This window comes from Pongo abelii, chromosome 11 (assembly GCF_028885655.2).
Source record: "Pongo abelii isolate AG06213 chromosome 11, NHGRI_mPonAbe1-v2.0_pri, whole genome shotgun sequence".
Taxonomy (NCBI): domain Eukaryota; kingdom Metazoa; phylum Chordata; class Mammalia; order Primates; family Hominidae; genus Pongo; species Pongo abelii.
In genome coordinates this window covers 78,951,775-78,976,455 of record NC_071996.2, presented here as the reverse complement: position 1 = coordinate 78,976,455, position 24,681 = coordinate 78,951,775, and the positions used below count along the sequence as shown (strand labels likewise).

General features: G+C 33.8%; 1 protein-coding gene across 2 annotated transcripts in view; it reads right to left on the bottom strand.

Moving 5' to 3' along the window:
- Window positions 1-11,770: 11,770 nt before the first annotated feature.
- MTX2 (metaxin 2) overlaps window positions 11,771-24,681 on the bottom strand; it is a 69,322-nt gene continuing 56,411 nt past the window's right edge. The window contains exons 5-10 of one of the 2 annotated variants that reach the window (XM_002812611.5): window positions 22,889-22,965; window positions 21,287-21,379; window positions 20,756-20,794; window positions 20,243-20,368; window positions 19,072-19,148; window positions 11,771-12,219 (exon numbers count right to left, since the gene is read on the bottom strand). In XM_002812611.5, coding sequence (XP_002812657.1) covers window positions 12,048-12,219; window positions 19,072-19,148; window positions 20,243-20,368; window positions 20,756-20,794; window positions 21,287-21,379; window positions 22,889-22,965 — 584 coding nt within the window. In that variant the 3' untranslated portion in view covers window positions 11,771-12,047. The remainder of the gene's footprint in view (window positions 12,220-19,071; window positions 19,149-20,242; window positions 20,369-20,755; window positions 20,795-21,286; window positions 21,380-22,888; window positions 22,966-24,681) is intronic. The other variant, XM_024243757.3, reaches the window with a different exon arrangement.

Below are 24,681 nucleotides of genomic sequence, written 5' to 3'. Positions count from 1 at the left end.
TGAAGTATCACTCTGTATCCCATAAATATGTAAAATTATGTGTCAACTAAAAATAAAAACTCCCAATATTAAATTAAATAACTGATATAATTAAAATAGTAAATAAAATAGGAGAAATCTTTTAATCATCCATAAATACTCTAAAAGTATTTTTAAGTGTTTGATAGAATTTCATTTCCATTCTTGACTTAAGCACACCGACACATAATATTCCAAAACAAAAACTTTACAATTAGAAGGAAATTTCCTTAATCTGATGAAAGGACATTTACTCAAAACCTACTTATACACCGTACTGAATGCTGAAATACCAGCAGCATTTCCATTATTACTGGGAACAGGATGTCTGCTATCACTGTCTTTCAATAGTGCACCAAGATCTTGCCCCTGCAGTAAAAGAAAAAAAAGAAGGAAAGAAAAAGGAAGAGAAGGAGAAGGGGAAGGAAGAGACATTACACTGAAAGGAAAAAGACTTATTCCTCATTAGAAAACCCAAAAATAACAAAAGCAAAATAATGAAAGAGATCAGTTAGGTGGCTTGATTAAAGATCAGCATGTAAAAACCAAAGCTTTCTGATTCACCACCAATGATTAACTTAAAAATGAAATGAAAAAAAAAAAAGATTTAACTGCTAATAGTCCCTCAAAACCGTAAAACAAGTAGGCAAAAATTTAAAAAAATGTTTAAGATCTATATGCAGTAAAATATCTAAAGCTTCAGTGAAGTACACAAAAAACTTAAAGAAATTTACCATGTTTTAAGAGAAAACTTTTTTTTAAATGTTGATTCCTATCTAATCATAAGAAAAGGATCTTTCTTGAGAGGCCAAGGCAGGCAGATCACAAGGTTAGGAGTTCGAGACCAGCCTGGCCAATATCGTGAAACCCCATCTCTACTAAAAATACAAAAATTAGCTGGGTGTGGTGGTGCATGCCTGTAGTCCCAGCTACTCAGGAGGCTGAGGCAGGAGAATCGCTTGAACCCGGGAAGTGGAGGTTGCAGTGAGCCAAGATCATGCCAATACTCTCCAGCCTGGGCAATGGAGTGAGATGCAGTCTCAAAAAAAAAAAAAAAAAAAAAAGAAAAGAAAAAAGAAAGAAAGAAAAGGATCTTTCACTTTTATTTAGCATTAACTTAGAAGTCCTACTAACCACAAAAAGACAAGAAAAGAAAACAAAATTTTAAAGATTAAAAAGAAACCTGCCATTATCTAGGGTTTATAGCTTTCATCCATGGAAAACTACAAAGGACCCTTAGAAAGATCATTAGAATAAGAGAGCTCAAAAGGATTTTACTAGATGGATTCCATACATGAGAACATTTTTTACAGCAAAAATCTTAAATTTCAATTAAATATCATTTATAATAAATAGAAATGGAGAGAACAGACACACAGGAACATAATCAACAAAAGATGGTCAAGAGCTCCATGGAGATAATCATGAAACTTTAATGAAGGACATTAGAAAAAACCTAAACATGGTAGCATGACACATTTATGGATATAAAGACTTAATTTTGTAAAAATAATGATTCTCTCTAAAACAACCCTGAAATTCAATGTAAATCCAATCAAAATCCTAGTTTTTGTTTTTGGTAGATTCTATTATTTGTCATCATAAATTATCATCAAAAATCCCTGTACAGAACAGGATCTGGGCAAATGGAAGCTGGTGTTTGGTAGGACAATTCTTCATACTAACCAAAACCTGAAGGACTTTTTTTCTCCTAACTTTTATATACGGGGGGGTATCATGCAGTTGAAAATTATACCTTTCTCAATACGTCTGATATCAGTTTCCCATTGACTTCCTCTACAAATCTCAACAAAAAGTAAACTGAATATGCTAAGCAATCTCATAAAGTGTTCTTTGCTGATATTACTTCTGATGTATGGTTTTATTTTATTTTTTGAGACAGAGTCTCACTCTGTCACCCAGGCTGGAGTGCAATGGCGCAATCTCGGCTCACTGCAACCTCCACCCTCAGAGTTCAAGCAATTCTCCTGCCTCAGCTTCCTGAGTAGCTGGGATTACAGGTGCCTGCCACCAGGCCCGGCTAATTTTTTAGTATTTTTAGTAGAGACGGGGTTTCACCATCTTGGCCAGGCTGGTCTTGAACTCCTGACTTCATGATTCACCCACTTCTCCCAAAGTGCTGGGATTACAGGCGTGAGCCACCACGCCTGGCCCTGATGTATGATTTTTAAGGTCTCGTTTGATAAAGTAGGCAAAACTTAAAATGAGAACACTAAAACACACAGAAATATTTTGCTCAACAGTACACAATGGGTTATGTTTCCAGTCACCTGCTCTGTGGTACTAAGGTCCACCACAACCATGTTAGATCCCAAGACCAAGAGGTCTAAAACTGAACTCTGACTCATACATAAGAATTGGGAAGGATGTCCTGAACAAGACACAAAAAGTTCAAATCATAAAAAAAAAGATTGATCCTCACATTGACTATATTAAAGTTAAGAATTTGTGTACATCCAAAGACACCATAAAAGGATTGAAAAGACAAACCACAAACTAAGAACAGATATTTATAACACTTATAACCAACTAGGTGTTAATATCTATAATACCAATAGGATTCCCATAAATCACTAACAATAGAAAAACAACCCAACAGAAAAATAGACAAAGCAATTATGAATAGCTTTTTCACACACACACGCACACACAAAGAAAATAGCCAATTAACATTCAAATATACTTAGCTCAATGATAATCTGGAAAATACTAATTAAAACCACATTTGAAAAAATTTAAGTCTAATAATCCCAAATGTTGGCAAAGATATAGACAAGTGTAAGTGTGTAAATTGGCACAAGCATTTAGAAAAACAGTTTGGAATTATCTAATAAAGTTAAATACACACATGCCTGACAACCCAGCAATTACATTCTTAAGTAAACACTCCTGTATATCTGTACCAGAAGATATGTACAGGATTGTTCATAAACAGCTATTTTTATATTGTAGTGGAAAACTGGACACAATCCAAAAGTGTACCAATGAGAAAACAGAGAAATAAAGTGTTATATTTGCCTATGAAAAAATACTATACAACAGTGAAAGTTAACCAGTGCTAGGCTCAAAGTAGGCGAAATGAAAAAATATAATGTTGTGTGAAAAAAGCAAAACAAAATAGAGTACACACAGCATGATTCCATTTAAATGAAGATCAAAAACAGAAAAAAGTTAAATCATGAGAATGATTAACACAAAATCAGGATAATGGCAACCTCTAGAGGTGGGGTAAAGAGCTGGGATTAGATGAAATTGCTGTCACATAGAGATCTTCTAAGATACTAGTAATGTTCTATTTTTTCACCTAGGTGTGAATATGATCTATGTAATAACGAAATATTAAGAAAAAGAAACATGTTTGTGTAACACATTTTTAAAAACAGACTTACATGAACATATATGCAACACATATTCTTAAGTAAATAAAGCTTATTCTAACAATGGGGGTATAGACGGCCCTAATTTGGTAACTGTTTAAGTGAGGTAGTGTTTGATAGGTATATGAGACTCCTTTTTATGACTTACTCTACTTTTATATATGTTTGAAATTTGTCATAATAAAACCTGTTTTGAAAATTCAATACTTTTAATTCTAAATGAGTATTTTTTATCAAGAATAAAAAGGAACCTAGATTTCCAGCTTCTGCTTACAATGTAGAAAGATTTAAAAAGCACTGCTCCCACCCTAACAACAAACACCAGACAATATGCAAATTCACCACGGTTCTTGAACTTATCATACAGCTGAGGCTGCAGGACCAACGAATCCAAAATCTAACTAAGGACAGAAAAGTCACAAGCACTTGCTTACCTGAAACAGATACTACTGGACAACGGTAAGAAAAAGTAAGCCAAATTTTTTAACTAATTGCTAAAGGTTTATTATAAGCGAACAAGAGTCTCTAAAACCCCTGGGGGGTCACAGACACAAGGGGAATTCATATTCATTCATAGGTTCTTCTCCAAGAACCTCACAGAAAGTTAAAAAAAAAAAATTGCAGACACAGTAGGAATCCTAAGAAAGTGACCCTTGTTCTTTGGAGAGAACAGCTGCAGCTGTAGGAAAGGCTTAAAACCCCCAGTTGGATCCTTCTCCCCTATCTCTATCCCTATTTTGTCACATGTTGATGGAACAAAAGGTGCCAAGGAAAATAAATTGCAAAGCCATATGAAAAAAATAAAAGAGGAGACTCCTACCTCACACCATACATTAAAATTAACTCAAAATGAATCACAGACTTAAATGTAAGAGCTAAAACAATAAAACTTCTAAAAGAAAAAATAGAAGAAAAACTTCGCAACTTTGGATTAGGCAAAGATTTCTTACATATGACAACAAACACTCCATAAAAGAAAAAGTTAATAAATTGGACTTTATTAAAATTTAAAACTTCCGCTCTTCCAAAGACCACAGTGAAAAATGAAAAGACAAGCCACAGACTGGAGTACAGTGTGTATTATTTGAACATAAGCTGTGATTAAAGATGTACATTGTAAGCCTTGGCTATTATTTAAAAATTGAGTTATAAATAATAAACCAATAGTGGAGACAAAATGGCCTCATTAAAAGTCAATCAAAAGAATAAACGGTTACAAGAAACAAAGAACAAACAGAACAAATAGGAAACACTTGGCAAGATGATGTTTTAATCCACCTATGTCAATAATTACATTAAATGAAAATGTCCTAAATGCAGCAATTAATACAGCAGTTCCCAACCTTTTTGGCACCAGGGACCAGTTTTGTGGAAGACAATTTTTCCACTGAACAAGGTGGGGTAGGGGTATGGTTTCAGGATGAAACTGTTCCACCCCAGGTCATCATCAGGCATTAGTTAGATTCTTATAAGGATTGGGCAACCTAGGCCAGAGTTCATAGGTGTGGCCAGCGTTCCCGCTCCTATGAGAATCTAATGCCCGCTGCTGATCTGACAGGAGGTGGGTCTTAGGCGGGAATGCTCACTTGCTGGGTGCTCACCTGCTGTGCAGTCTGGTTCCTAACAGGCCACGGACTGGGACTGGGACTGGTACCGGTCCATCGTCCGGGAGTTGGGAACCCCTGAATTAAAAGAGAGATTGTCAGATAATCCAAGACTCAATTCTGAACTGTTTATACAAACACAGTGTAGGCTGCCACCATGGCTAATGTCTGTGATCCCAACACTTTGGGAAGCCAAGGCAGGAGGATTGCTTGAGGCCAGGAGTTCAAGACCAGCTGGGCAACATAGCGAGACTCCTGACTCCATCCAAATAAAAAAACAAAGAAAGAAATATATTTTAAATAAAAGGTTACAAGTAGGCTAAAAGTAAAATGATAAAATATATAAACCTTGTGGCTGGGAGCGGTGGCTCATGCCTGTAATCCCAGCTCTTTGGGAGACTGAGGCAGGAGGATCACTTGAGGTCAGGAGTTCGAGACCAGCCTGGCCAACATGGTGAAACACCATCTCTACTAAAAATAGAAAATTAGCCAGGCACGGTGGTGCGTCCCTGTTGTCCCAGCTACTTGGGAGGCTGAGGGATGAGAAGGGCTTGAACCCAGGAGGTGGAGGTTGCAGTGAGCCGAGACTGCACCATTGCACTCCAGACTGAGTGACAGAGCAAGGCTCTGTCTCAAAAACAAAAAAACAAATAAAAAACATATAAACTTTGCAAACATTAATCTAAAGAAACCCTGAGTAGTAACTGAAATAATTAAATTAATAGCAGACAAATAACTGTAGAACAAGAAATATCAGGGATAAAGACAGCACATGTTGCTAAGGGGATCAATTCTTCAAGAAAAGATAATAATCCTAAATGTACGCACATCTAAAAAGAGATCTTCAAAATGCATGAAACAAGTTGATAGAAATGGTAGGAGAAAAAGAAGCCACAATTCAACATCCTTCTCTCAGCAACGTAGACTACTCCTCTCTCAGCAATGAAGAACAAGGAAGCAGAAAATCAGTAAGATATAGAACAATTAAACCAGCCAACCAAGAAGAAAATCAACCAACCTGATCAACTTAATATTTATAGAATATTCCTCCCAACAACAGCAGAATAAAACATTCTTCTTTTTGTTTGTTTGTTTGAGACGAGGTCTCACTCCCTCACCCAGGCTGGAGTACAGTGGCATGATCTCAGCTCACAGCAACCTCCACTTCCTGGGTTCAAGTGATTCTCCTCCCTCAGCCTCCCAAGTAGCTGGGATAATAGGCGTGCGCCACCACGCCGGGCTAATTTTTGTATTTTTAGTAGAGACATGGTTTCACCATGTTGGCCAGGCTGGTCTCTAACTCCTGACCTCAAGTGATCCGCCAACCTCGGTCTCCCAAAATGCTGGGATTACAGGCGTGAGCCACAGTGCCCAGCCCCTAAAACATTCTTTACAATTGCACGTGGAACATTCACCAAGATAACCACATTCTGAACCGCAATGCAAACTTGAACATATTTAAAAGACTTCAAATTATATAAAGTCTGTTCTAGAAACATAACAGTTAAACTAGAAACCAATAACAGAACAAAATCTGGGAAATCTTCAAATATTTTCAAATTAAAGAATACAGTTATAAATAACCCATCGATCAAAGAGGAAATTGGAAAATATTTTGTATTGAATGAAAATAAAAGCACAACATATCAAAATTCCTCCCAAGCAGTGTTTAGAAGGAAAGTTTATAGTATTAAATGCCCATATTGGAAAAGAGTCTCAAGTCAGTCTAAGCTTCCACATTAAGAAACTATTAAACCCAAAGCAAGTATAAGGAAGGAAATGACAACGATAGAACAGAGAAGAAACTGAGAACAAAACTACAGAGAGAAAAAAGAAAGTCAATGAAACTGGAAACTAGGAGGAAAGTTTTAATTGATAAGCCTCTAACCAGACTGACACAATTTACAAATATGAAAAGGGAAAGATGGGATATTACTATAGATGCCACAGATATTAAAAGGATAATAAAAGAATACAAACAACTCTATGCCCATAAATCCAATAACTTAGAGAAAATGGACAAATTCTTTGAAAGGCACAAGCCAAAGCTCACCCAACAAGAAACAGATGACCTGAATAGTCCTAAGTATATTAAAGAAATCAAAATTTTCATTTAAAATCTTCCACAAAAAAACCTCCAAGCCCAGGTGGTAAAATAGGTAAATTCTACAGAACATTTACAGAGAAAATAATAATACAAATCTAAACTCTTCCCAAATGTAGAATAGGAAAGAACCCTTTCCAACTCTTTTAATGAGGACAATATTAACCTGATACTAAAACCAGGCAAAGGCATTACAGGAAAACTAGAGACCAACATTTCTCATTACTATGGACATAAAGATCCTAAACAAAACACCCAGAAATAAAATCCAACAATATAAAAAGAGATAATATATCACAATAAAATGTGATTTATCCCAGGATACTAGAGCTGATCTAATATTTGAAAATCAATTAATATAATTAGCCACTTCAACAGAATAAAATTTTTAAAAACCTGTGATCAACTCGATGGATGCAGAAAAAGCCTTTGATAAAATATACCATCTATTCATGACCTTAAAAAAAAAAAAAAAAAACACTTGACAAACCAGTATTAGAAGGCAACTGCCTCAACTCAGTAAAGGGCATCAATAAAAACCTACTCTGACACTTAATGGTGAAAGACTGAATACTTGCCCCTTAAGATACCACAAACAAGGTAAGAATATCCATTTTTTCATTCCCATTCAACAATGCACTGTGCTAGTTAGTGCAGTAAGGCAAAACAAAAGCAAAACAATAAAAGGCATACAGATTGAAAAAGCTGAAATAAAACTATATTCACAGAAAACAGGATTGTCCAAGTAGAAAATCTCAGAGAAACTATTACAGTCTTACCACAAATTCAATCGCCATAATTCAGCAAAAATGAAAAAAATAAAGATAGAAATCTTATTTCAATTCTTAGAAATTTAAAAACAAATTAGGAAAACATTTATATCAGTCTAGATATAATCAAACCTTTAAATATTTCCTTTTAAGGCTCAATAAAATTTATAAATGATTTAATATATGTAAACATAAATAGATTAGACATACTAAAAAATAGTTGACCAAGAAGACACTGGTTTTAATAAACAAAAATGTCAGTATGTTAAAAAAAATTATAGTATCTTAAATTTTACTGTGGAATGTAACATCTTAAAATACCTCAATATAACACCTATATGATTAAATGACAACCATATACAACAGTAAAATACCATTCACTATTTGTTCATCAAAAAAGCATCAAGACCTATTATACTAATCTTTCATATTGACATATTTTATAATTTCTAATTTTTCTGGATTTAGGGGAGGGGTCCCCAACCCCTGGGCCATGGACCCATACTGTTAGGAACCAGGCTGCTCAGCAAGAGGTGAGCAGCTGGCAAGCAAGCATATAGCCTGAGCCTTGGCTCCTGTCAGATCAGCAGTGGCATTAGATTCTCGTAGGAGCACAAACCCTATTGTGAACTGTGCATGTGAGGGATCTAGGTTGTGTGCTTTTTATGAGAATCTAATGCCTGATGATCTGAAGTAGAATAGTTTCATCCTGAAACCATTCCCCATTCCCCACGATCCCATGGAAAAGTTGTCTTCTACAAAACCAGTCCCTGGTGCCAAAAAGGTTGGGGACCACTGATTTTGAGTACCTAATGAACTAATACTACAGCTACTCATCCAATATTCAAATCAATTAAAAAGTAGTACGTTGGATTTCTAAAAAGTGTCATAGAAGATAAAATTATTTTAAACACAATAATGTAGATCATTCCAGTCATCAAATATGATACTGTAGACATTGTTGATTTAAAGTTTCTCATATGTAAAACCGTCATTCTGAAAAACTACTTACAATTTAAATTTTTATTTAAATAAGGATGCATGTGCTTATTTTAAAATCACAATATATGTAAGTATTTTGGCAGCAAAACATTTGTCAACAAACTGGTTTTACAGTGATAATTTTTAACTACTATGACTTGGCTTTCCAAACTCAAATTTAAAAGATAAAGGAAAAAAAAAAACACTGAATCATGAAATGAGATGTCAGTTTCCATTTTCTATTGTATTGTTCTGAGGGTGATTCACCTCAACACTAGAAAGAAACAAGCCCTCTCAGAGTGAGCCATGTAAGTCTTAAAAAAGAGTAAGCATCTCAACTTGGAATAAAACAACCAGTTTCCCAGTGTTCCTCATATTAAGAATACAGTCAGTTATAATCATTAAGATTAGAATATCACAACCAGGCCAGGTGTGGTGGCTCATGCTTCTAGTCCCAGCACTTTGAGAGGCGGAGGTGGGCAGATCGCTTGAGCTCAGGAGTTTGAGACCACCCTGAGCAACATGGTGAGACCTCATCTCTACAAAAAATACCCAAATTAGTCAGGCATGGTGGCATGCACCTGTAGTCCCAGCTACCTGGGATGCTGAGATGAGAGGATCCATTCAGCCCAAAAGGTTAAGGCTGCAGTGAGCTGAGATTGCACCACTGCACTTCAGCCTGGGCAACAGGGTGAGATCCTGCCTCAAAAATAAAATATCACAACCCATGTTGACACTGCAACTTTATATCTTAATATAGAAAAATCTCAAAGAAAAAATCAGAATTGTGTACACTGAGGTACAAATGGTACTTGTACAATTAAATAAATGTGATGGTAGCACTAAAAGAAAAAATGCATCATTATATACCAGTACACAAAAATGTATAGAAAACCTGTCATAAAAATTGTACAAAAACACAGGTAGCTGGGGATTTTAATAATACACATTACAATATTAGCTCAGGAAAGCTACTAAGAGCACTATAGCCCAAAGACAGTACTCAAAGTTTATATGGGATTTAGACGAAGGCAAACCTAATATATCCTTTACATGATATAAATTTCTATCTTTAAAAAAAAAAAAAAAAAGCATGATGATGATAAGCCAAACTCGGCCAGGCACCATGGTTCATGCCTGTAATCCCAACACAGGCAGGAGCCTTGGGAGGCCAAGGTGGGTGGAACATTTGAGCCCAGGAGTTCCACAACAGCCTGGGCAACATGGTGCAATCCCGTTTCTACAAAAACATACACAAATTAGGCATGGTGGCACACCTGGACTCTCAGCTACATGGAAGCTGAGGCATGAGGATCAACTGAGCCCAGAGGAAGGTCAAGGCTGCAATTAGTCATGAGCATGCCACTGCACACCAGCTTGGATGACCGTGAGACCTTGTCCCCCCAAAAAAAAAAAACTTAAAAAAAAAAGCCAAACTGATGTCATGACTCATGGGTGTGAATTCCAACTCTACCATTTACCAACTTTATGACCTTGGACAAGGTATTTTTTGTGTCTCCATTTCCTCATCTGTAAACTGGGAATAATAACCTTCATGGTGTTTTGTCTTTGTTGTCAAGTTTTTATTTTATAATCATAAACTGAACCATTCAATCTAGCTAGATGTAGAAGGGAATAAGGAAAATATGGAACCCAAAGTACTACAGTGAGAGCACAAAGATAATGGGATATTGCAAACAAGCAGAGTGGAAGATTGCTCTCCTGAGCTACAGAAGGAATAGTCTGGTAGTTAACACAAAATTCAAATTTATTAGAGTTGTCCACAGTTGGCAATGGTGATCTTCTTGCTGATCTTGCCATTCTTGGACCCAAAGTATTCCATGGCTTCCATGACAGTCATACCCTCTCTCTCACCTTTTCCCAAGACCACATGCCTACTATCTAAGCCTTCAGTCTTGGCACTACAGATAAAAAATTGGAAACCATTTGTGTTGGGTCCAGCATTTGCCATGGGCAAGATGCTAGGACCTGTATGCTTCAGGATGAAGTTCTCATCATCGGGTTTTTCCCCATAGATGGTCATGCCACCAGTGCCATTATGGCATGAAGTCACCACCCTGGCATATAAACTCTGGAATAATTCCGTGAAAGCAAGAACTCTTAAACCAAACCCTTTCTCTCCAATGCTCAGGACACAAAAGTTTTCTGCTGTCTTTGGAACTTTGCCCGCAAACAGCCCAAAGGAGACGCGAAACTCCTACTTGGCAGCTATGTGGGAGAACATGGAGCTGACAATGGCTGATGGCAGGCGCCTCCAGATGGTAGCAGTGTCTGCAAAGCCATACTATTTTTATAAGGATTAAATGAGTTAAAATTCCCTGGTACATAAAAAGAAAATATAAAAGTACTATTATTCTAGACATTTTTGAGAAATCCTTTTTTACATTTGTCTCTTTAGAGCATCCCTGGTTTTATACGATATAAACTATGAGAAAATTTGAAAAGGACACAACATATAATCCTTAGTGTTTACATAAAAATTCCTGTTAATACCTTTGTGAAAACTATCTTCCCTTCCCCACAAAGGAATAAAAGAGCATTATTAAAACGTTCTTGTCTCAAAAAAATAAGGTTCCTCAACCTTTTCCTTTATCAAATGTAAATCACAGCTGCTCTGATGAAATGTTTTTTAATTAAGTTCTTAAATGTCAAATCTGCACCAAAATTTAATTACCTTAAAACCATCCATATTTTCTAAGTGCACACTTGTTAAGAGTGTTTATTCCCATTATCTGCTTCACCATGTATCTAGCAAGGGAATCTTGGGAGTATGTAACACAAATTACTTGCCTTAGAAAAGACACTGTTTATTCCACGTGTAAAATTCAGTGAATGACTTTCAGAAAAATCAAAAGAAAGTAAATGTAACATCCATACAGTTGTTTAAGCTTTATTTTTAAATGCATGCATGTTTCAAGGAAACAAAAATTTCAAGATACAGAATACAACATATCAGATGAAATAATTCAAAATTATTTTAATGTATACACAAATAACAATATAAAGCACATATATAAGATACATTATATAATTTGTTTTGAGGTTTCAAAAAGCAGTAATTTGGTTTTAAAATTCTGACATCAATATCTAATACAACATTCAAGTAAAACATATTTCGAAAGTTAAGACTTCTGAGACTAACACATAAACTCTATGACAGCCTGCCTTTACCACGATCTTCAAAATAGTGCTGTTCAATTCTCCTACAGAAAGCAAGGAGGTTGCTATAGTTTTTCACTTTCTCAGAAAGTTCATCATTTGTCAATTGTGTGGTAAGAATGGTGTACAGATGGCCAAATACCAGTGCATCAAGTTCAGTAGGCCTAAAAGTAGAAATGAGAGTAATGTGAGTAAGTAGCATTTAACTTTTACAATAAAAAACACAGTTGGCCCTCTTCACCCACAGGTCCCATACTCACAGGTTCAACCAACCTCAGATCCAAAATATTTTAAAAGATTAGAAATAACAATATAGGCCAAGCATGGTGGCTCATGCCTGTAATCCCAGCACTTTGGGAGGCTGAGGTGGGCGGACTGTTTGAACTCAGGAACTCACAACCAGCCTGAACAATGTGGCAAAACCTCATCTCTACAAAAAATACAAAAATTAGCCAGGCATGGTGGTGCTTGGCTATAGTCCTAGCTACTCGGGAGGCTGAGGTGGTAGGATGGCTTAAGCCCGGGAGGCGGAGGTTGCAGTGAGCTGAGATCACACTACTGCTATCATTTAGATTGTGTGTATTGGGTACTATAAGTAATCTAGAGATGATTTAAAATATATGGATGTACATAGATTACATGCAAACACTGCACCATTTTTTCTTTCTTTCTCAATACATTAAATTTACATAAGCAATTATGCGATTTTATATAAGAGACTTGAACTCTGCGGCTTTTAGTATCTGTGGGGGTCCCGGAACAAATGTCCTGTGGATACTTGAAAGACCCCCGTGGATATGTTTTTTAAAATCATTTTATTCATCAACTTAAAAGAAAAAAGCCACATAAGAAACAAATCCTACCACAACTTGATATAACTTTACTTGGAGTTTCTGCTATATGAAAAAAAAATATGATTTGCTAGTTGTGTGACTTGCTTTCTTTAGTAACAACATTTAAGTGTGTTAAAATAATATAGATGTAATGATCATATTCATTTAATTCATTACTTTTGTCACTAAATATAGCAGATCTCCAATGTGCCAGAAACCATACCAAATGCTAGGCATAAAAACAAGAAAAATACTCTAAGACATGTACATGAAACATAAATTATAAAGTTGTTTTAATAAATACAATTTATTAAGTATTTTAATAGATGCATAAACAAAATGCTGTCAAAGCACAAAGATTTTGCTGTGGTGATAGGACCAGAAAAATGATACCCAATCACAAATCAACAACAAGACACAACTTTAATTTTGCCACATTTAAAGTAACTTAGATTTCTGAAGGAGACAAAATCATAAGGATGGCTTCAACATAAAAATTTCTAGGGTTTTTTTTTCTCTTTAATTATATATTGCTAACAACAAAATGAAATCTACCCCACTACTAATGATCTATAAATGGGGCATCACCAATTTACATTACATTAAAATAATTACTAATGCAATATTACTAAAACAAGAAAATGCCATCATAATTACGAGCTAATTATTACTCTGAGTCCCATAGTGATAAAGTTTTTGAGAAAATATGTGCTAGCCTACATAAACGTGAAAATATGTTGCAGTAATCTGGTTTGGCAGAATAAATTTGGGGGTTGGTAAAAATCCAAATTTGAATTCCAATACTATCACTTACTAGCTATGTAGCCTTGAACCCTATTGATAAGTAGTCTCCTAGAGATGCACGGCTTTAAATACCATCTTGATGCCACTGACTCCTAAATGTTTATCTCTGGTCCTAATGTCTCCCCTGAGCTCTGGATTCATACATTCGAATGCCTACATAACGTCTCCACTTCAATGTGGAGTATCTGTGGAGCAGGATGTGGAGCATCTTGACTAAGATGTGTGGGATACTTTATTTTCTTGATAGCAGTAATTTACAGTATCCCAAACCTGCTTGTCCCCCAAACTTCCCAAAATAAAAGGCACCACTATCCAACCAGCTGTTCAGGCCAAAAATCTAGGGGCTACTCTTTGAGTCCTTTCTTTCACCCTTCTATATCCATTAGCAAGTCTGGTGAGACACTACCTCCAAAATATGCCCTGAATGCCACCACTTACTTATTCTTCATTATGATCTCATAGTGTAACCTACCATCATCTGTCACCTAGACCACTGAGATAGCCTCCTAAAGTGTCTTACTGCTTCTACTCATTCTCCATACCATAGTCAGAATGACTAATGTCAGCAGATCATACCAACTCCAAGCACAAAATATTCGAATGGATTTCTGTTCTACTTATACTAAAATGCCAAACTCCTTACACTAAGCACACAGAGCCTTGATAATCTGGCCTCTGCCTGCCTCTTTAGCCTCATATCCTACCATTCACAGCATACAACCCAAACTGGCTTTGTTTCTTGCATTTGAACGTAACAAACTCAAGCCAATTAGGGAGCCCTGACTACAACTATTCCTGCTGCCTAAAATACTCTTCCTCTGACTTCACACTGGCTCCTTATTTTTTAGAATAAGGTTTAAATGGCACATCTTAAAGTCTCCTCAGACCACCCAAAGTAAAGTGGACATGTAGTCACTCCTTATCATGTGGTCCTTTTTTAATTCTACATTTGATAATTAATACCATATAATTTTTTTTTTTTTTTTTGCTTATTGTGCATCTCCTCTACCAGAAAGTCCTGTAGAGAAAGGACCTCACCTACTTGGTTCCTGCTGTATCCCCAATACCTAGAACAATTCCTTGCACAAAGCAGGAATTGTGCAATAAATTTGTGTTGAATGAACCAATAAAAAGGTGACACACTTCTCATATCATATTATAACTGTGTTCACTTAACTGTTTCCCTCACTACACTCCAAGCTCTTTAAAGGCAATGCTGCATATATCTTTATATTCCCAGTTCTTAGCACAGTATCTAAGGAACGGAAATAGCACTTGCTGAATAAATACATGAATTAAAAAAGAAAGCATCCTAAGATGTGTGGAATATTTAATTTTCTCAATAGCAGTAACTTACATTCTTTGAAAGCCTTCCACTCTTTTGACATTCATGAAGTGTTAATCAGTCAAATGTGCCATCTATGGCCATGTTTAAATGGGTAGCCAACAGTATGGTTTTTAAAAAAAAAAAATCTCAGGGGTCCTTAGACTCAACAGCACCATAATCTTATCATCACAGGAATGAATTAATAATGAATAGATCCCTGCAAAAAACCAAGGACGTAGAGTGGATAAATGTGGAGCTGAGCTGAGGCACTTGGTGAGAATAATACAAACACCAACTCTTCCACATCCCTAAACATATTTCTTAAGAGGTACATCTTATCTTACCAATTTAGAACTTATTTTCCTAATCTTGTTTAGTGCCAGCTACCCTATACTTCTTGTACTAGAGCCTAAAAAAGGTGCATATATTCTCTGATGCAACTTCAAGTAGTATAGATGGGCACCCTTTATTAATAAATGAAGGCTCTGAAAGAGTTCAACTATCAATGTATGCTCAAATGAGAGTGCTCCAGAAGTACCCCTGAAGTGGTTTGCTGCAAATATATATCCACATAACTCCAGAGGTATTGAATTATATATGGGCATGAGCATATAAAAACTGATCTGATTTTACATAAAGACAGCAACTTTGTGGCAAGTTACTTTAGAACATCAACAGAAGTAGAACTCAACAGATTAAACCAAAGCACATACAGTTGTGTGTTGCTTAACAGGAATACATTCTGAGAAATGCACTGTTTGGCAATTTTCTCGCTGTGTGAACCTCATAGAGTCTACTTACACAAACCTAGATGGTGCTATACACCTAGAGTATATGGTACACCCTATTGCTCCTAGACTACAAACCTATACAGCACACTGCCATACTGAATACTGTAGGCAACTGTAACACAATGATAATGTGTATTTATGGTACACAAATACTTGTGTATTTAAACATATCTAAACATAGAAAAGGTATAGTAAAAACATATTACAATCTCAAGGGACCATGATCATATATTTGGTCCATTACAGACTGAAAGGTTGCCATACAGGGTATGACTGTATATATCCACACACACTTAACCTTTAAAGCATATTTTTTGTAATTTTTCCAAATTTGAGCAACTCCTTATACTGACTCTGACATATATAAATTACTGATTCCAACAAGTCTTTCTTTTTAAAAAGTACAAATAATATTTTAGTTGATAGGTGACAGTTATACAACCATATGCCTTTGTTAAAATTCATAGAACTACACACATAAAAGTGCCAATTTTACCAGATGTAAATTACACATCAATAAACCTGACTTAACAAAAAGACAAGCAACAAATATATTTTATCCAGTATTTCTACTGAACTGTTTAATCAAGTCAAGATCTTCATATACCTCCAATTTTAATTATCTTGCTATATCATGTGAAGAGAAAACATAACTTTCTACCCTTCTGCTTACCAAATAGTTTGTGATTATAATTCAAATATAGACAGCAATTCCCCTCCTATGAGCTCTAAGATGTTTCATATATTATTGCATTTATCTTTATAGACTTTATTAGAAAAATATTTCAGGGTGACAAATATATTTTTAAAGTCCTAAGAAATTTGATGCCTTCTTACATTATTATTCTTTCCACATTCCTGTTGGTTATCTACTATTTTTTCATTTGAATATCAAAATAAAAACAGTAAAATTCAACGTTTTCCTAACATTTTCCATTTAAGATTTTTCTGGCACTCAGTAAAATTCAACATTTTCCTAACATTTTCCATTTAAGATTTTTCTGGCACTCATCTTTTTTGCTTTGCTTATTCATTATTTCACATTTATTTCTCTCTGATACCTTCATAGTATCATCTAGTTTCAAAAGCATTTTGTCTGAGTGTTTCCTAATTGTTCTTTCCCATTATTAACTTTTCATCTCTTTATAGTACTACAAATAATCTACGTATCTTTTCTTTACATCCCAATCACTTATCTTTAGGGCTGTCACTCAAGTTTTGTAAATCAAGCCCCTTGCTTTTTGGCCTCTTTTCCCAATTATTATTCTTTCTGTGAGATCTCCCTTAACTACCCTTTTCCTTTTCTCTCATCAAGTAAAGGTATTTGGTTTCTTTCATGAGTCCTCCCAACATCCCCAGTAGTTGAGCTAGAAGGAAAGTTAATTCTAATTTTAGGGGATTAATTCTAATTGTAGGGGGTTAATTCTAATTTTAGGACTGGCGTATACATAGAGAAATTAGAGTAACTTAGAGCTATGTCAGAGCCAAGAATAGAATTCAGACCCTCTGACCTGCAGTATAATACTATGTATCCTGACTTAGGCCACAGCTCTATTCAACATAGTATCTCACAAAGTAATGACTCCTGCTACAGATAAAGGAATGAGAAAAAATGTTGGCACAAGAAAGTGAAATACCAGTTACTTTTTTCTAAATGTACTTTATTTGCATTTTAATATTAATTAAATGATCAAATAAAATTAAAAATTAAATCTCTTCTATCTTTAATCTTATTTTTAGGGAAAATGTTTATCTAAGTATCATGTAAAGGAAAATTATGTCAAAACTCTACATCATAATATCAATTAAATAGTTCTTCAAAAGCAAGGCTTTGGTGTTTGAACTGTTCTAAGTTAGAAGTTTTCATCACAAGTTTAAATGTAATTGTGCCCTTATGAAGAAAAATGATATCTTGATATTTCCACTGAGTCACATGCCAAACTCTGGTTACTAACACAATGACAATGAGTTTAATTGAGAAGAAAAGTAAGTTAGATCTATTCTCCTGGCCTCCTCTAAAGACAGTGTGCGTAACAAAACTAAAATAGAATAACGCATTTCAATAAAACACACCCCTTCTGAGCTTTTCAATTCCTAAGAATTCCTCTGTTAGAAAGAAAAGAAATCACGTAATACTGACATTTGGATACATTTCTCTTGTGTTAGGGACTGAAAAATAGAATCTGCATAGCAAACATCACTAGAAATAGGAACAGAGTTGCAGAAGCTTTACCCACCAGAATTTCACGGTTTGAATTCTGAAGATTTTTCTGCACAGACCCCAGATTTTATTTTAGTATCAATTATATATAGTATATATTACTTGGTTATAGATTAATATAACTTAAATATTTCCAAACTATCATCATAGTCATTTTTACTACAAATATTATCTTTATCCAAATATGTTTTGATATGGTTATAGAAGAGGAATGCTTATGATGCTATAACACATAATAGCAAATAAAGCCTTTTAGAAATTATTAATCTAAAAATCAAATAATTTTTATTAAAATGCCAAGAAAAGGTTAGACTTTCTAGGGAAAGTTTTGAGATTAAAATGCTTTAAGCCCATCTTACACTGGGTCACAGGACAGCCGATTCTGATATATTAAAATTATAATTTTTTAACAAAGGATAATTCATTCTGTGCCTTCATTAGATTCTTTTCAAAACTGCAAAAGTAAATCTGTCAATGAAACATTATTCAACTTACATATATACACATATATTTAACCTATATCCTTCATATTAATTTCTGTGTTTTATAAATATTTTCATTAACATTTAAAAGATAAGTTCATAATAGTGCTTGTCCATCAAACAATATTTTTTAATATTTAGTTTTATTGACTCTTCTAGTCCTCCAGGTATCATTCTATATAGAAAACCATAGTTACATTAATAGTAACTTACTTTCCTTCATGTCTGATAGTCCTTTACAAGTTTAGAATTTCGTTAAGATTTTGTAGTTCCATATATAGCACCTTGAACTACCTCATTAAAACCTTATCATACAATGATTGATTTACATGACTGCCTTTAAGAGAAATTCTTAATGATAAGGACCATATTTTAGAAATCTTAGTCTCCTAGAGCCTAGCATTGTGCCTGAGAGTAAAGAAGTGCCACAAAAATATTTGAGTACAAAAATTATAAAAATAGCTAAATCTTTTCTTGAAAAAGAATTCTTTTATGAAAAAAAGAAATTTGCAACCTAACAGTACAGAAAATTAACTTTAAAAAAGTAAAATTTCTTACTGCTTATTGAAGAAATACGGTTGTGTTCCCAGTCTTTGAGAGAGAGCTTGACAGCACTGGTCTACATCCTCTAAGACCTAACACAGGCAATGAACCCCAAGGAAAAGTATTTCAATTAGCAAAACAATAAAAAGTATCTAAAACGTAACTTGTATCACAGTTTATAACAAAAATATAAATTTAGGTTAACCTTTTATATTTTAATAAGACTATAGACCACATATATATGTAATACTTTCTATATAAGAAATAGGAAGAAATTCTCAGTGAATGTCCTTCAAAACACAAGTACATTTAAGTTACTTATAAGGATTTTGTCAAGAACAAAAGTGTCTTCCTGAATCCATATATTCAAATGGCTTCGCATATACCAAAAAATCTACTTAATAAAGGTAACACCATTGACCCACCATGAGTAAAAAGCATTTGAGTTGTTTTCTCACTAGTGGAGATAGATTTTTATTTATTCTATCCCTATTCGTTTACTGAAACCCCCTTGTGGCCAATGGCACACATCAGTGAGATGGCTGGCTAGTATTAAGGGTAGCCTTGGAAAACACGGGCATTAATTAACTTAATGATGCTTGTGGACAAGATAAGTATTTTTAAGTTTTGCTACTTTAGTAGCAAAAATATAGACAGACAGATAGATAGATAGATAGATAGATAGATAGATAGATAGATAGATAGATAGATAGATAGAGATAGAGATATGTTAAGTACTGTATTTAACAGGGCTTTTTTTTTAAGCCCTGATGCTGCAGATCTGTATTTAGTTACATAAAAGGTGCCCACAATGTACTGTTCAATTTAAAAAAAAGAAAAAAAAAACTCTCAGGTTATACAGTAGCAGGCATAATGATCCCATTTGAGAAAAGGTTACTAAGAAACATCTAGAAGAAGGCTCTCCAAATAGTTAAGGGTGGTAATTTCTAGGTGATGAGATTTCAGGCAAGTTTTATTGCTTTTTTACACATATCTGAATTGTATTGTTTGCTTTACATCAAGCATGTATGATTTTTTAGAAATAAAATTACTTCATGTTAGTGAAAATAACAGCAAATGGTTTTCTTGCAAATCTTATATATTTTTTTAAAGGAGTATCAATATAAAGAATGATTCTTTCAATGCATAAAAGTTGAGGGTTTTGTCAACTTCAACCTGAACTGACCTGGTCCAGAGTCTTCTTTCCCCATCCAATAGCTTTCATCTTACGTTTGACTTCCCACTGTTTCTGATAGGCCAAAATATGATTCAGAGGCCAAGGGTAAGGAGATCCATACCTAGCATGAGTGATCTAAAACAAAAAGATTTTGTAAAAAAGGTGATCCTTCCTAAAAGCAACGCCCGTTTTTACAAATAGAATTCTAAAAGAAATATATTTTCCGAGAACATAAATAGAGCAATCTGAAAAAAATACACAGCTTGCAATCTAAAAAATTAAAATTTTAAGACATTCCCTTTAAAAATATATAAACTTTTATGTACTTTGCAACCCGTTATATCAAACAATGACACATAGCTTCCCTAAAACGTATGTGCAAGCAAAATTAAAGTAAGTGAAAAACTATATCACTAATGGTATAAACCACAATGTTTCATTTATGAGCAGGGACTTGCGATTCTGAGCAAAAGTGTTTTCTCATTAAATTTTAATTAAGATAAATGTTACAGAACCACTCACCTCCCCTACTGTAGCTTCATCACACCACTGAAGATACAGCTAGGAACAAAAGAACAGTCACTAAACTTTAGAATACCAAAGAGGAAAAGGATAAAGAAAGTTATTTTTTGCCAAGGCAATTTTTTATAAGCTAATTTCATAAGTCACACATGTAGCGGTTTGTTTTCCTTAGCTGCTATCCACAATTATTAAATGTAATGATGGTATGTTATAAAAATATTTTTATTCACACAATACATGTCTAAATACCATTAAAGTGTTTTACAGATATTATTTAAGTAAATTTCAAAAGGCCAAAGTAAAATAATGAGTAGGCAAGAATCACTCCTTTTTATAAACAGAAAAACTAGAACTGAAAATGTCAGATAACTTGTTCAAAGGTAATAATCAAATAATTTAGGTAGCCATCTCAACTCTAGAATTACTTGACTATTTTCCCATTTCTCAATAACTTTAACCCATAAGAAAGATTATATTTTATGAGAATGAGAGAAAAAGCTTATTTTCAAGCCATATCATCTAGTATTTTACCTCTGCAGTCAACAGCATATTGTTGACTAATTCCATGTAAGCTTTCATTTCTGCTTTTTGGACTTCATCCAGCCCATCACTAAGAGAATGGCCCTAAAGGGAATTTAAAAAAATTTAAAAGAGCATCATATTAAATATACAAAAACTTTCAGTTATCTTACTAACAAATAATATAACATGCAACTATACAATGAATTAAACTTCCAAAATGCCCCCTAAAAATTACTTTATATAAAAGCATAAATAATACTCTGCTATCACTACAAAATATTAGTATGTACTTATTTGTCATTATACAAATGTATCTTTCAACAGAGAAAATTACACTATCAATTACACTTCTTTTACTTCACAAAAGAAGAAAACAGAATGGTCAGCAAACCTTGTTTAAGAGATTAACCTTATTTGAAATAAAGGAAATGTCAAAAGACTGACATGTGCTGTTTATAAAGTGGTCAAAGATGAAAAAAATACTGTTAGTAAAGATATGGGGGGAAAAACCCACTTATTTTAAAATTCTAATACACTATAGTAACTAGGAGATACATAAAATGATATAACCTTTAGTTCAATCTGGCAATCTATTACAAGATTTTAAAAGTACATAACCTATGACATCCTAATACCACTCTTAGGAATTTATCCTAAGGTACCAATACCAACCTTAGGAATTTATACAAAGATGTATATACAAGAAAACTTATCTTAGTACTCTATAAAAACAAAAAATTGGCCATGACCTAAATGCCCATCAATAAACCTGAGTAAATAAAATTCTAATTTATCCAATACAGGGGGAGGGTGTTGAAGGAAAAAAAAAAAAAAAAAAAAATATATATATATATATATATATATATATATATATATATATCTATCTATCTATCTATCTATCTCCAATACAGCAGAGCACTATACAACAATGTGAAAGGATTTTATATATATATATATATATCCAATACAGCAGAACACTATACAACAATGTGAAAGGATGATATATATCTACAGCTATTAATATGGAAGAATTTCCAAACATATTTATGATTTTAAAAGGTATGTTGCAAAATAATACATACTAGTATGATCTAGGTTTTTCTATATATGCAAAAAGAAAAGTCTGGAATGATTTTTCAGAAACACTAATGGGAGTTGTTCCTTAATAACTATTAAAATCTAAACTGAATAAATTAAAAGCAGAATCATTCAAATGGATAAATACATTCAACTTCAAACAAATCCTGTATCTCCCTTTTCAAAGGTCAGCCAGACACTTCAAAACCTAATAGTTTTTCATTTATGACCACAGTTCTAGTAAGCATAAGTTAGAAAATCATCTACCATTTTGTAAAGATCAAACCATCTCTTTTGACTAGATATTAAAATTACATACCTTTAATAAATTTGACATCAATAAAGAAAAAAAACCTACCTCTTTTGCCATTATATCATGAAAAAATACTAACTTACACTTCAGAAATATTTTCCAGTAGTTTGCATTGGCATTTTATAAAACTAGGCTGAAATCAATGTAAATGTTAAGACACATTAAAGAATGATGAATGACTTGGTAACTGTGATCAAATACATTTAATATCTTTTTATTACCTTGGCTTTAACAAATTGGACTATTGGACCAAGTTCTGATACTACTTGATTTCCCACATGAATAAAAGGTACTTTACCTGTTGAAAGAAAAAAAAAAGTATTTATAACAATACTTCCAGTATGTTAAAGTTTATGATAATTTTAAAAAATTAACACAAAACTCAGGTATTTATAAATAGGGATTTCATAAAACTGTAACTTTTGAAAATTTTTGTCAGATGTGTATATTAAATTCTGTAAGTTTTTAAACTGATTACTAACCAACTTTAGAAAAAAAGAACAGGTAAATTCATTTCTAGAGTTCTCACTTAGACATAATAACAGATCACATAACATCCTCTTTTCAGAGCCAACACAAACATATCACCATATAGCAGCAAACACTAATTATCCAAATTACATGAACCAAGCCAGGACATTGGTACATGACCACTGATATATTTCAAAGAAATTTAAGCTTTCTTTTCAGAGTACAGTGAATCAATCTATACTGTGAACTACATTTAAAAAACCTTTTTACATCTTTTAAGTCTTTGATACCCATTGAGATCAACATTTTAAGCGGTAATTGTATATCAATAAATCTCTTTGACTCAAAATAGCAAGAATTAAAAGAATTAACCATCTTTGAAGGCATGCTAGTTAGTGAGTCGTAATACCAGAGTATGTTCCCAACATGTGGGAAAAAATAATAGTATGTTTATAAAAACTAGCTTCTATAGATAAATGTCACATTAAAAAAGAAATATTTCACTTTAACAAATACTAATACTTGATGGAATTATTAGAGATGAGAGAACAAAATAATCTCCAAATAGCAAGAAGGGTCTACTCCAAATGCTAAAGAATGAAACCTGCTGTCAGACCTAGTTCAAATAGAGTTCACACTAACAGCAGGCTTCTTCCTGTTCCTTTTCAATAGATTGACTCCTCTCTGGCTCAGTCAGCCTGGGGGTAATGGATGAAGTACAGGGGCCTAACAAAAGCTTCAACTGCATCCATAGGACAACATGCATTACAAAGAGAAGGCAGGCCTTTTGGAACACAACAACTCAATAGATGTATTGAGAAGATATTTCCCCGTTGCCAATTCTGCATTCCTTCCTTCTACTGCTTTATAAATCTTGCAAAAAAATTTTTTTTATCTGGTTAAGCATTAGGCCATATTGTTTTCTTAACTCGGGATAAAATCTTTGTAATTACTATACTACCAGAATTATTACAGGTCCCCTGAGGTCAAATGATCTGAGAATGAAAACTATTTAGTACCTAGACAAAGAGTATTTTGGGGTATAATATTTTTAGAGCAAAGCATATTCCTTGTTTTTAATGACCAGTTTCAGGTTCTTGGAAACAAGAGTTTGTATTTTGTTTCTTTTCTTAAAAATACATTGAGCGTTGTCAATTCTGAAGCAAAAAGAAGTGTGGATAGTCAACTGAGTATTAATCTTATATATCTCTAAATATAAAGAGATATATAAAAACAAAGACAACAAATCAGAAGTGAATAATGTTTTCTGTCACTAGCCTGCTTAATGAAAATGGAGCCAATGTTATCTCCTTATTGCAGGTATCAGGCAAAAACACAGTAAGACAGTTATTTTCTGGTGCCAATCAAAGGTCATATAAGAAAACTGAGGGCTTTGTTTACCGTCTTAGACAGAATAATCACTTTTAAAATTTTTATTCTAAAGAAAGCAAGAATATGTTGCCAAACAAGTTGGCAGATTTAAAGAACGCAAGAAATAGGACCTTGGATGTCATCTAATCTGACTACCTTATATTACAGATGA